This window comes from Jaculus jaculus, chromosome 12 (assembly GCF_020740685.1).
Source record: "Jaculus jaculus isolate mJacJac1 chromosome 12, mJacJac1.mat.Y.cur, whole genome shotgun sequence".
Lineage (NCBI taxonomy): Eukaryota > Metazoa > Chordata > Mammalia > Rodentia > Dipodidae > Jaculus > Jaculus jaculus.
In genome coordinates, this window is record NC_059113.1 from 89,032,860 (window position 1) to 89,045,377 (window position 12,518).

Below are 12,518 nucleotides of genomic sequence, written 5' to 3' on the forward strand. Positions count from 1 at the left end.
CACTAAATGACCTATCTGTTTATAAATACTGAACTGAAAGAATTGGACTCACTTGTTAGTCAAAAACTAGTATTGATTCAGTTCTATCTACAAGTATATTTTTTTATGAGACAGGCTGGCCTTGAACTCTCTACTTAGCTGAGGATGGCTTTGAATTTCTGATCCTCCTGCCTCCAGCTGCCTAGTGTTGGGATCACACGTGTGCGCCACCACACCTAGCTTATGCACTCTTGGGGATTGAACCAAAGGAGTTGTGTCTGCTAGGTAAGTCCTTTTCCAATGAAGTTACGTCCCCAGGAGGACAGGTGTAGTTTTGATATTTTTGATGTGACTTATGAGTCCAGGGGAAACCTCAGTCAAGGTTCCCAAACTCTCCTCTGAGACTCTAGACTACTTACCTTCCCTCCCCATAAGGAAGGAGTAGAAACACAGGTGGTTGATGCTGAGGTACATCCATCCCTGCCGGGGGACCTTCCCTTTCCAGTAGCTGCAAGAGTAATAGTTGACCAGTTTCTCCTCTTCGGGCATGCCAAACAGCCTATGGAACTTCACGATGGCCTCCTTAAACTTCTCAGTGTCATCATCTTCCTTCACGTCATTGATTTTGTTATACTCTGCAATGATGCCCTAACCAGGGACAAAGCACAAAGTCCACACTGCTATTAATATGATCAGAGCTATAGGTACTAGAAATAACCATTTCTTTTCTTTTCTTTTCTTTTTTTTTTTAGCCATTTCTTTATTTTTATTGAGAGAGTCAGAGAGAGAGGATGGACATGCCATGGCCTCCAGCCACTGCAAACAAACTCCAGATCTCCAGATGCCTGTACCTCCATGTGCATCTGGCTTGTGTCAGTACTGGGGAATCAAACCTGGGTCCTTAGGCTTCACAGGTAAGAGCCTTAACCACTAAGCCTTCTCCAGCCTGAAAGAAGTCATTTATAAGACCAGATTTTTATTTGTATTTTAATGATTTTTTTTTCTTCCATGACAACTCCTCAATTTCTAAACCTTTGTTTGATTGGTTGGTTGGTTAGTTTTGGTTTTTGATTTTTTTTTTGTTTATTTGTATTTTATTTATTTGAGCATGACAGACACTGAGAGAGAAAGAGACAGAGAGAGACAGAGAGAGAGAGAGAGAGAGAGGGAGAGAGGATGGGCGCACCAGGGTCTCCAGCCACTGCAAACAAACTCTAGATGCATGCGCCCCCTTGTGCATCTGGCTAACGTGGGTCCTGGGGAATGGAGCCTCAAACCGGGGTCCTTAGGCTTCATAAGCAAGCGCTTAACCACTAAGCCATCTCTCCAGCCCAGTTTTGGTTTTTGAAACACAGGCTTACTTACTCTGTGGCCCAGGCTAAGCTGGAACTCACCAAGTAACCCAGGGCGGCCTCAAATTCAAAAAGCTGCTTGTTTCAGCCTCCCAAGAGCTGGAATTATAGGTACAAACCATCATGCCCTGCTCTAAGCCAGTTAACAAATAGAATTTGTGTATGAAAAGATTTTATTATATATGCGGATTATTCTATTAATTGCACTTGGAATGAAGCACATAGTTCTATTTGTAAGTGATGCATAAACATCTCGCCAGTTGTGTTGTTTTCACTAAGCATAAAATGATGGTCATCAAAGAGTCAACTGTCTCCCTTTAAAAAAAAATAACTTAGGGCTGGAGAGATAGCTTAGCGGTTAAGCGCTTGCCTGTGAAGCCAAAGGACCCCGGTTCAAGGCTCGGTTCCCCAGGTCCCACGTTAGCCAGATGCACAAGGGGGCACATGCATCTAGAGTTCGTTTGCAGAGGCTGGAAGCCCTGGCACGCCCACTCTCTCTCTCTCCCTCTATCTGTCTTTCTCTCTGTGTCTGTTGCTCTCAAATAAATAAATAAAAAATTTTAAAAATATAACTTATTTTTATTTATTTATTTGGGAGAGGGAGAGGAAGGGAGAGAGAACGGGCATGTCAGGGTCTCCATCCGCTGCAAATGAACTCCAGATGCATATGCCACTTTGTGCATCGGGCTTACGTGCAGACTGGAGATCAAACCTGGGTCCTTTGGCTTTCCAGACAAGTGCCTTAACTGCTAAGCCATCTCCCCAGCCCTCAGCTCTCTCTCTCTCTCTCTCTCTCTTTTTAAATATATTTCAGAGAGAGACAGACAAAGAGAGAGAACTGGCACACCAGGGCCTCCCTCAGCCACTAAAATCGAACTCCAGATGCTTGCGCCACCTACTGGGCGTGTGCTACCTTGTGCTTGCCTCACCTTTGTGCATCAGGCTAATGTGGGATCTGGAGAGTAGAACATGGGTCCTCAGGCTTTGCAGGCAAGCACCTTAACCACTTACCCATCTCCAGCCCAAGTGTTTCTCTTAAAAAAGTCATCATAAAAGGACACGAGAAGAAAAATTGAAGCCATGTCACTAATGGACACTTGACCAGATACACTGTCTCACTAGTTATTTAAGCAGAAAAGGAATGAATATGGGAGCAAAAATCATATTATGAATGGGATTATTTGACAGCTGATAGGAAATGAAATATTAGTATAGCAAGTGACTGGCTTATCTACTGTTTAACTATTACAGTAGCTTGGGAAGCCATTTAATTGTTAGCCAAATTTTCTATAGTTCCCTGAAAGTTGGCTGTCTCTCTTTCTCCCTCTCTGTCTTTCGGTTTTTCAAGGTAGGGTCTCACTGTAGTCCTGGCTGATTTAGAATTTACTATGTAGCCTCATGGTGGCCTCGAACTCATGGTGATCCTCCTACCTCTGCAACCCGAGTGCTGGGATTAAAGGGGTACACCACCATGCCCACCTGTATGTCTTGATAGCAAAAGCTCCCCTGAATTCCACCTTCCTCACCTCATCACTCAGTTTCACAGTAACACTAGACAAGTATTGTCCTTAGAATGTGATGGCTGTGTGTTCAAGTCCCAGACATATTACTTGCACACATGTAAACTTGTGTAAACTTTGTTTTTTTCTTGTACGTGCTTTACTCTTCTGTATTCCTAGGATAAAAAGTCCCTACAAACTGGGTGTGGTGGTGCATGCCTTTAATCCCAGCACTCGGGAGGCAGAGGTAGGAGGATCACTATGAGTTTGAGGCCACCTGAGACTACAGAGTGAATTCCAGGTCAGCCTGGGCTAGAATGGGATGCTACCTCAGAAAAGTCACACACACACACACACACACACACACACACACACACACAGAGAGAGAAAAGTTACAATAGTTTCATCATGCCTAGAATTTCTGCCTTTGGGCTCTTGTGTTTCTAGTATATCCCAATTTTCCCCACAAACTTGTCTTCTTAAAACTAATTCTGGGCTGAGGAGATTGCTCAGTGGTTACAGGCATTTGCTTGCAAAACCTGCTGGCACAGGTTCGATTCCCCAGTATTCCCATAAAGCCAGAGCACAAAGTGGCGCATGTATCTGGAATTCATTTGCAGCGGCAAGAGGCCCTGGTATGTCCATGCCTGTACTCTCTCTCTTTCTGGTAAATAAATATTTAAACTAATTTTGACTAGTCAGCTCTTATTATCAAAACCTTTTAAAAATATTTTTAATATGCTTGACAGAGAGACAGAAATAGGCAGACAGAAAGAGAGGGAGTGTGGGCAAGGGCCACCTGCTACTGCATCTAGCTTTATGCATGTACTAGGGAATTAAATCCATGCTGTCAGGCTTTGCAAGCAGTGCCTTTAACCATGGAGCCACATCCCCAGGCCTATTATCAAAATCTAAAGTGATTCTCTAATGACTCTAGTCCAAAATCATAGACCACGTACATCTTGAAACCAGCCAACACTGTATGTAACTTTTTTTTTTCACTGTATGATATCTGACTAGTTTCCCAAGAGCTACTCTGCCCAGCCAGTCGGGGGTACCTCAGTATCTGAAGATGTCATTTATAGCCCTCCTACCTTCTTGCTGGTGATCCCAGCATTTTATGTGCCTGAAATCTAGAATTATACTCTCTGTTTCATTAATCCTCCTAAGCCCCAAAGTCTGGATCAATTAACTCCCACCTCCTTGTGAATCTTGTCCTAATCATGACTCTTTCCACTTCCACATGGAGTCTTGTTGATTCCCTGCAGTATGTACTAAAACTGTTTTCTAAATTCTTTTATTATTATTATTATTATTTTAGAGAGAGGGACACACACACAGAGAGACAGAGACAGAGATAGAAAACTGGTGCCCCAGGACCTCAGCCACTGCACTCAAACTCCAGATGTTTATGCCACCTAGTGGACATGTGCCACCTTGCACTTGACTCATCTTTTGTACATCTGGCTTACATGGGATATGGGAGTTGAACTGGGTCCTCAGGCTTCGTAGGCAAGCGCCTTCACTGCTAAGCCCTCTCCCCAGCCCTGTCTTCTAAATCCTCCAGCCATGTATGACCGTCCTCCTTTGCAGTCAGCAGTTGTCAATAATGAGTGGTGACGCAAGGGAAGGCTCTGAATTCCAAGATTCCCAGCACCACTCAGGACACTTAACAAGCCACCGTTTGAACAACAAGCATGTCAGAAAACAGTAGGATTGCTAGGCAAACAAGACCCCAGGCCAAGTCAATGCAGTCTCATAAGAAGTTCCTTCTAAGCCCTCCACACCATCTAGGAATGATCACATTAACCTTTCATTAAGGTGCTTTCCCCATCCGGGCTCTGACAGACTACTTTCTGACACGGAGGGCTGACAGCAGCATTCCCACATTTAGAACTCCCAGCGGCTACCAGGGAAGAAAGAGAAAGTGTGAACTGAGCCTCACACCATAATTTTCTCCTTGCAGATCATTATCTACCCAAGTCAACCTTCCCAGTTAAGGCGCTTGCCTGCAAAGCCTAAGAACTCATGTTCGAATCTCCAGGTCTCATGTAAGACAGACTCACAGTAACGTAAGCGTGCAATATCATCTATGTGCACAAGGGGGCGCACGCGTCTGGAGTTTGTTTGCAGCTGCTGAAGGCCCTGGTGTGTCCATTCTCTCTCTCTGGGTGTCAAATGAACAACAGAAAAAAATATTCATTTATTTGATAAGAGTGTGAGGAAGAGAGAGAAAGAGGCAGAGAGAGGGATAAAATGGGCATGCCAGGGCCTTCAGCCATTGCAAATGAACTCCAGACGCATGCACCACCTTGTGCATCTGGCTAACGTGGATACTAGCGAATCAAACCTTGATCCTTAAGCTTTGTAGGCAAGTGCCTTAACCACTAAGCAATCTCTTCAGCTTCAACTTTTCCAGTTCTGAAATAAATACTATATTTCCTGGGAAACTAAGTCAAGCTTCAATGAGATCTAAGCATTTTTTCCATCTATTTACTTGTGATATATGTGTTGGTAGATTTTATTTATACACTCCTTGACCACCAAATGATAAGTTCTTGAACACTTTTTATCATCAATACCTATCACCTTAAGATATTTTATAATATACAGTACTATGAAATGGGAATCTGTTGTCTTCCCAAATCAGAATGTATCTTAAGGGGCCATAATTTGGTCTTCATTGTATGATCCAGATGTGGGCTGCAAACTATACAATTGTTGTAGAGTAAGCCATGCTTAGGAAGTTAAATTTCTTGTTGATTCCTGGTCTGTCACTACAAAGTCTGGCTGGCATGTGGTGTAGCAACCGGCTTCCCTGGGAGAATGTCTAAGAGAAGATTGTTTTCCTCTAATCACCACTGATACTGCTCCCCTGGCAGAACAGAGATTTGAACAGGTTGCAGGCGAGGGAGATCCATTTTGGACTCAGGCTACGAACAGACTTCAGGAAACCATCACATGACAGACCAGACAGAGGCAGCAGGAGGAGATCAGATTGGGAGTAGCAGGAAATGTCAGTTCAGAAAGATATGCATGAGCGTGAAGCCAGTTTGGACTATAGAGTGGGATTCTGTTTCAAATAGCACCTCTTCTAAACAAACAAACAAAAAAAAAGAAAAAAGGAAGGAAGAAGAAATTAATAGGCATATAAAATTAAAAGAAGGAAGGTCTGGAGATATGGCCCAGCAATGAACATGCTTGCCTGTGATGCCTAATGACCCAGATTTGATTCCTCAGTACCTACATAAAGCCAGATGCACCCAGAGGCACATGCATCTGGAATTCATTTGCAGTGGCTGGATGCCCTGGTGTGCCCATTCTCTCTGTCTGTCTCTCTTCTTCTTCTTCTTTTTTTTTAAAAAAAAAAAAAACTATTTTGTTTTTATTTATTTGAAAGAAAGATGGAGAGAGAGAGACAGAATGGGTACGCCAGGGCCTCTAGCCACTGCAAATGAATTCCAGATGCATGTACTACCTTGTGCATCTGGCTTACATGGGTCCTGGGGAATCAAACTTGGGTCCTTTGGCTTTGCAGGCAACAGTCTTAACTGCTAAGCCATCTCTCCAGCCCATGTCTGTATCTCATCTCTCTCTCTCTCTCCTTACAAATAAATAAACTATTGAAAAACTTAACAGGCAGAGATCCCTGTGACATGAAGTAGCAATGGCATTTCCTAAGCAACCTCAGTGACCAATGAGCTCAGAATCAGCTGAGAGAGACCTTCCAGTGGCTTCTCTGGGCCACTGTCATAGGTCTCTTACCAAAAGTCAGAATAGGGAATATATCCAAATGAAGTGACGGATAACAGACCCAATGACAGCTTTTTACCACCAACAAACCCCACTACGCTAAATACCACACTTCTAGAATATTCATTTACACCTGAAAAAGAAAATATTTTTAAGTGTGGGTGGGGTTACAAAGGTCTGGAGCTAAGAAATGTAAGTGTGAAACAGTCTGGAGGCGAATATACTAAAATCAACATAAGACTAACCATTAGCCCCCATTCCCAGCCTTCCCACCTTTGGGAAAAGATAGCATGAAACCTTTCCTTGGTTTTCTGTAAAATTTTCAGTCATGAGACGAGGTTGATGGAACAAAGGGATGGAATACATACTTCTCAGAAGTTCTAAGTATTCACACAATATAAAATGCAACACTTTGATTCTACGCAACAGTTTCGCAGAGCTAAAAAATTAATATTCCATATGTTGGTTTTTTAATATTACTTTCTATATGCAAGAACTGATAGGTTGTTCATGAAAAGAGAAAACTACTAACTTGGTAAACATGAGAAGATATTACCTCATCATTAATCAAAGACGGAAAAACTAAAACATTAAGACATTTATCTGGACCAACCATTTAAACAGGGGCTGGAGGGATGGTTTAGTGGTTAAGGCATTTGCCTTCATAGCCAAAGGACCTAGGTTTGAGTCCCCCGGGACCCACATTAGCCAGAAGCACAAGGGAGTGCACACATCTGGAGTTTGTTTGCAGTGGCTGGAGGCCCTGGCATGCCCATTCTCTCTCTCTCCCTCTCTTTGTCTGTCAAATAAATAAATGAATAAAAATAAATATTAAAAATAAATAGGTGAAAAATCAATAAACCCATTTAAACAACTATCAGACTGCGACTGGGCACTGTAAAATCACATGGATATTCTAATATTCCAACAACATCTACTAAGGTTCACTATTTTCTTTTTGTTGTTCACTAGACTGTTGTAACTACTTAATCTATTATTCTAAATCTGTAATGTATCCCAAGGGGGGCCCGTGGGACATAGTCTGGGGGTAAAGGTATATGGACTACGGCGCTGAGTGTAGTCTTGCTTACCTGTTCTCTCATAGCTTAGCAGCAAAGGTAACTTCTAGAAGAACAAGAAAGTAAAGCTAACTCGGGAATAATGTTCAGTTACTAAAATAACAGCTAACAATACATAATTATAGTAGGTACTGTTCAGGGAGAAAAAGACCAATGTATCAAAATACACACACACACACACACACACACACACATACACACACACACACACACACACACACACACTCTACTATGGCCAATATGCAAAATGCAGAGATGTCTAGCAAGAGTACACAAAATGCTATGTGTGGCCTTTGGGTTACTATTGCCTCTATGTTAATGGTGACATTTATAATTTATAAAAGCCAATTAGATCTCACAACAAATAAGCCTGTTGGTTCCCTTAATTATTGGACAATGTGTGAACCTGCAAGACATTCATTTGCACATGAATGACATTCTTTCACACTTCACGCGTAATAGCATTAATAGTAATTCTCTCCTCCTAAACAGTTTCAGGGGAATATCTGACCTTTTTTTTTTTTTTTTGGTGTAATGCAAATGTGAGAAAAAGAGGCTCTTTGACAAAATTTGTCCTTGATTTATTTATACGTGCGTTTTCCTAGCTACTGTGGCCTCTAAGCTTTGGTTTCTTCCTACAGTGACTCTTCCTTTCTGTCAGTTTTCCAGGGACAGGGGCATGAAGGCTAGACTCCACGCTTGTCTTTGCCTACCCCACCCCAGACCAGCCAGTTGCCCCCCACACTAAGCCCCTCTTATATGATGATGTTAAGAGCTTTCCCACTCCATTCAGACCCATTTCTGTAAATCCCAAATATTTCAAAGTGAAAACCAATACCATTAACAAGTTTTTTTTTTTTTGGTTTTTCGAGGTAGGGTCTCACTCTAGCCCAGGCTGACCTGGAATTCACTATGGAGTCTCAGGGTGGCCTTGAACTCATGGCGATCCTCCTACCTCTGCCTCCCGAGTGCTGGGATTAAAGGCGTGCGCCACCACACCCGGCAACAGGTTTTGTTTTTATAAGGCTGGGGACGTAGCTCAGTTGGTAGAGTATATGCTTTCACTGACAAAAAAAATTTTAATTTTTTATTAATTACAACTTTATTTATTTATTTTATTTTTTATTAAGAACACATATTTTTACTGTAGATTTTTAGACTAAAGAGCTGGTTCAGTGGTTAAGGTGGTCGTCTGAAAAGCCTAAGGACCTGGGTTTTATTTCCAAATGCCACATAAAGATAGATGCACAAAGTAGCACATGCGTCTGTAGTTCGTTTGCGGTGGCTAGAGGCCATGGGGTGCCCATTCTCTCTCTACCTCCCCCTTTATCCCCCTCACTCTGTCAAATAAATAAAATATACATATATATCTAAAACTTTAAAAAAATTTTCATTTATTGGAAAAAGCGAGAGAGAGAAAAAAGGAGAGGGAGAGAGAGAGAGAGACAATGGGCACCCCAGGGGTTCCAGTCACTGCAAGTGAACTCCAGACCCATGTGCCACCTTATGCATCTGGCTTATGTGGGTACTGGGGAATCGAACCCAGGTCCTTTGGCTTTGTAGGCAAATGCCTTAACTGCTAAGCCATCTCTCCATCCCTAAATATTTTTTTAATGTAGATTTTTATGAACTAATATGGTAATTAGAAGATACTCAGTGAAAAAGATCAAAATGACATGTATGGTGACACAAATCTATAACCCTAGCAGTTAGGAGGCTGAGGTCGAAAGACCGTCAGTTCAAAGGCAAGTCGGGGTTACGCAATACAACTTTATATCAAAAAAAAGCAAGGGAGAAGGAAGGAAGGAGGGAAACGATAACAAAAACAGAATGAATTTGTGTGTGTGTGTGTGTGTGTGTGTGTGTGTGTGTGTGTGTGTGTGTAACGAGAGCTACAGGTCACAGAGAGGGTAAACCAGGCAGCACTGAAACTGATTCACCATGAGGAATGACAAGGGACCAGGCTGGCAAGAGGAAGTAACACTTTTTGACTTTTGGAGGCATGCTAAGAGTTTTCTTGCTAAAAACACATCAAGGAATAATACTGGGAAGGAGAAGGTAACCAGATTGCAAAGCAAACCGAAGCACATGGGGCTACTGAAGGCTTTGTCATTTTTATTTAAATGAAGCAATATTAAACACCTACTACCTGTATTTTTCCTCTCACAAACGTGGTGATGTCGTTTTCATTTTCAAAGATGGACAGCGTCTGCAGTAGATTCTGCTCAAGCCATTCCCAGTGCTCGGTTATTTCCTTCCTGGATCCGCCTGCAGGAACGCAAAGATGGTATAATGAATGTCAAGTTTCATGCTAAAGAGAGGCTACATACCCTATCAATTTCTCTACTCACCACTGAGCCCAAATACCTATCAGAAAGCAGATTAAGAAGGGAAGAGTATACAGGGTGAGAAGGTACCACAGACAGCTGGGCCTGGAGAGATGGCTTAGCGGTTAAGCGCTGGCCTGTGAAGCCTAAGGACCCCGGTTCGAGGCTCGGTTCCCCAGGTCCCACGTTAGCCAGATGCACAAGGGGGCGCACGCGTCTGGAGTTCGTTTGCAGAGGCTGGAGGCCCCGGCACACCCATTCTCTCTCTCTCTCTCTGTCGCTCTCAAGTAAAAATAAACAAAAAATAATATAAAATAAGAGAAGGTAGGACAGCAGGTGGACGTCACAATCCATGCAGAGTCAGGAAGACGGGGCAAACAGGAAGTGGAGACAGGCTATACAATCACAAGGCCTGGCCCCCAGTGACACCCTCCCAAAGGTTCTGCGGTCTTCCCAAACACCACTACCACTTGGGGACCAAGTATTCAAACACACTGGAACTCCAGCAAACACCAAGCTTACTTCACCAATAGCGGACACTAGCAAAATGAAGTCATCCCAGGCACACTTAACTTGAAATGCAGTACCCCCCACCCAGAGACCTACAGGCGACAATGAACACTGGAAACCCACAAGCACAAGAAAGAACTATGTTTTAGGCCTTTCTGATCACATGGGTCCAGAAACTTCTAAGACCCCTGGCTAAGTGTGAAAGCAGCAGCCTGTTCCGTGTTGGCCTTTCTAGACTGGGATTGGGTGGGTGGGTTGGCTCTGTTTTCTCCCTTCTAGAGTGTTCTCTTTACAGAGCTACAAAGATCTTACAATGATGTGAGGCTTCTGGGCTTCACTGGCAACATCGGGAGAGTTGTGGCATGTCTCTGCTCAAGCCACCTCCTACGGTGGGGGGAAGAAAACCAACATGCCCTCCCTCACTTCAATTGTGAATGAGATGAGACAGTGGTCCACTGTATCCTAGGTGCACAGCTACCTTGGAAAGCAGGGTGAGGTCAACTTCACAACTTCCAACCAAGGCACAACATTTCTGTCAGTTAATGAATATGTAACTCACCCGACCACCTCGAAATCCAACCATCCTAGCCTGGAAGTGTCTGTAACCCACGCTGCCCGGCGTAACAGGGACCACATCAGGACGAGGTTACACAATCCTAGAATTAACTCCCTTTCTCACTGTTCATGATCCCGCAGAAGAAGCTTTTAAAATTATCCACATGCCCTATATACAAAGTTCACATCCTACCTATTTCTGTCCCCAGGAGTAACCTTGTGATTTCAACGATTCCCTCTTCAGGCATCACCTTAGCTTTCCAAGTTATCTTTTAATTGAGTTCTGAAGGGTGTCTTTTTTGCTCAGTGTTCTGTCACTAGTAATTCAAGATATCGCAAAATCTCACACCGACTGCTGACAAAGGAAGAAAGATGCAGCCTATCTGTAATTACATCCAGAACTCTGCTCTCAGGACTAAAACCTAGTCGAGAATGAGAGGCATGGTTTAGGGCCCTCAGAACCACCGCTGGAGGAAAGGTAAGAAAACAAAAGAGAAATGTACCTGCTCACAATCAAGAACAAATCAAAGCTGCAATAATAAGCAACTTAAGTTAGATACTGAAGATAACATCCTCTGTTATTTGTGCTTACCGATACCACGGGGCGTAGTCTCACAGCAATCCTGTCAGGTATAGTAATAACCCCTTTTCCGGATGGAGAAGATGAGACATTCATACTGCTATCAAGTCAAATCCGGACTTGCTGCTATAAACCCTATGCTCGTTTTCACTACGTGAAACAACTGCGGTCTGTGTGATTAGAGGTCAGACTGTCTGGGGTAATACAGAACCAGGATATCAGGGAGGCATTGTATAATAATGCCTCAGATCATAGAAAGTACCCCTGGTTTCAGGTCCCTACCGCGTCACACACTAGCCCTGGACCTCACTGGCTGTGTTGGTTTGTGTTAGAAATTAAGTAAGGGGGCTGGAGAGATGGCTTAGCGGTTAAGGTGTTTGCAAAGCCAAAGGACCCCGGTTTGATTCTCTAGGACCCGCTTAAGTCAGAGGCACAAGGGGGCGCATGCATTTAGAGTTTGTTTGCAGTGGCTGGAGGCCCTGGAGCATCCATTCTCTCTCTCTGTCTCTGCCTCATTCTCAAATAAATAAATGAACAGTAATAATAATAAACATCCTGGCTGGGCATGGTGGTACATGCCTTTAAGTCCCCCCGCCCCCTGCAAAAAAGAAATTAAGTAAGGGAGCGTACATAAAGTCCTTCACATAGACCTAGGTCGCAGAAATTAAGAAACGGAACATACATAAGTCCTTCGCATAGACTGGGTCACTGATATTAAGTAAGGGAACATACATAAAGTCCTTCGCATAGACTGGGTCGCAGAACACCCTGCGTAGTCACTGCTACGGAGACCGTCAGCAGAACACTAAGACATGACCTTGAAATATGATTCAGAAACAATTGCTAACTTCTGGTGTCAAGGCACAAAGAAGCCAGCTGTTGGC

General features: G+C 43.3%; 1 protein-coding gene across 1 annotated transcript in view; it reads right to left on the reverse strand.

Annotated features, from left to right (window-relative positions):
• Positions 1-12,518, reverse strand: part of Tbc1d9 (TBC1 domain family member 9) — a 148,333-nt gene that overhangs the window by 62,836 nt on the left and 72,979 nt on the right. Inside the window, exons 3-4 of the mRNA XM_045131032.1 lie at positions 9,812-9,930; positions 399-627 (exon numbers count right to left, since the gene is read on the reverse strand). Of these exons, the coding sequence (XP_044986967.1) occupies positions 399-627; positions 9,812-9,930 (348 nt within the window). The remainder of the gene's footprint in view (positions 1-398; positions 628-9,811; positions 9,931-12,518) is intronic.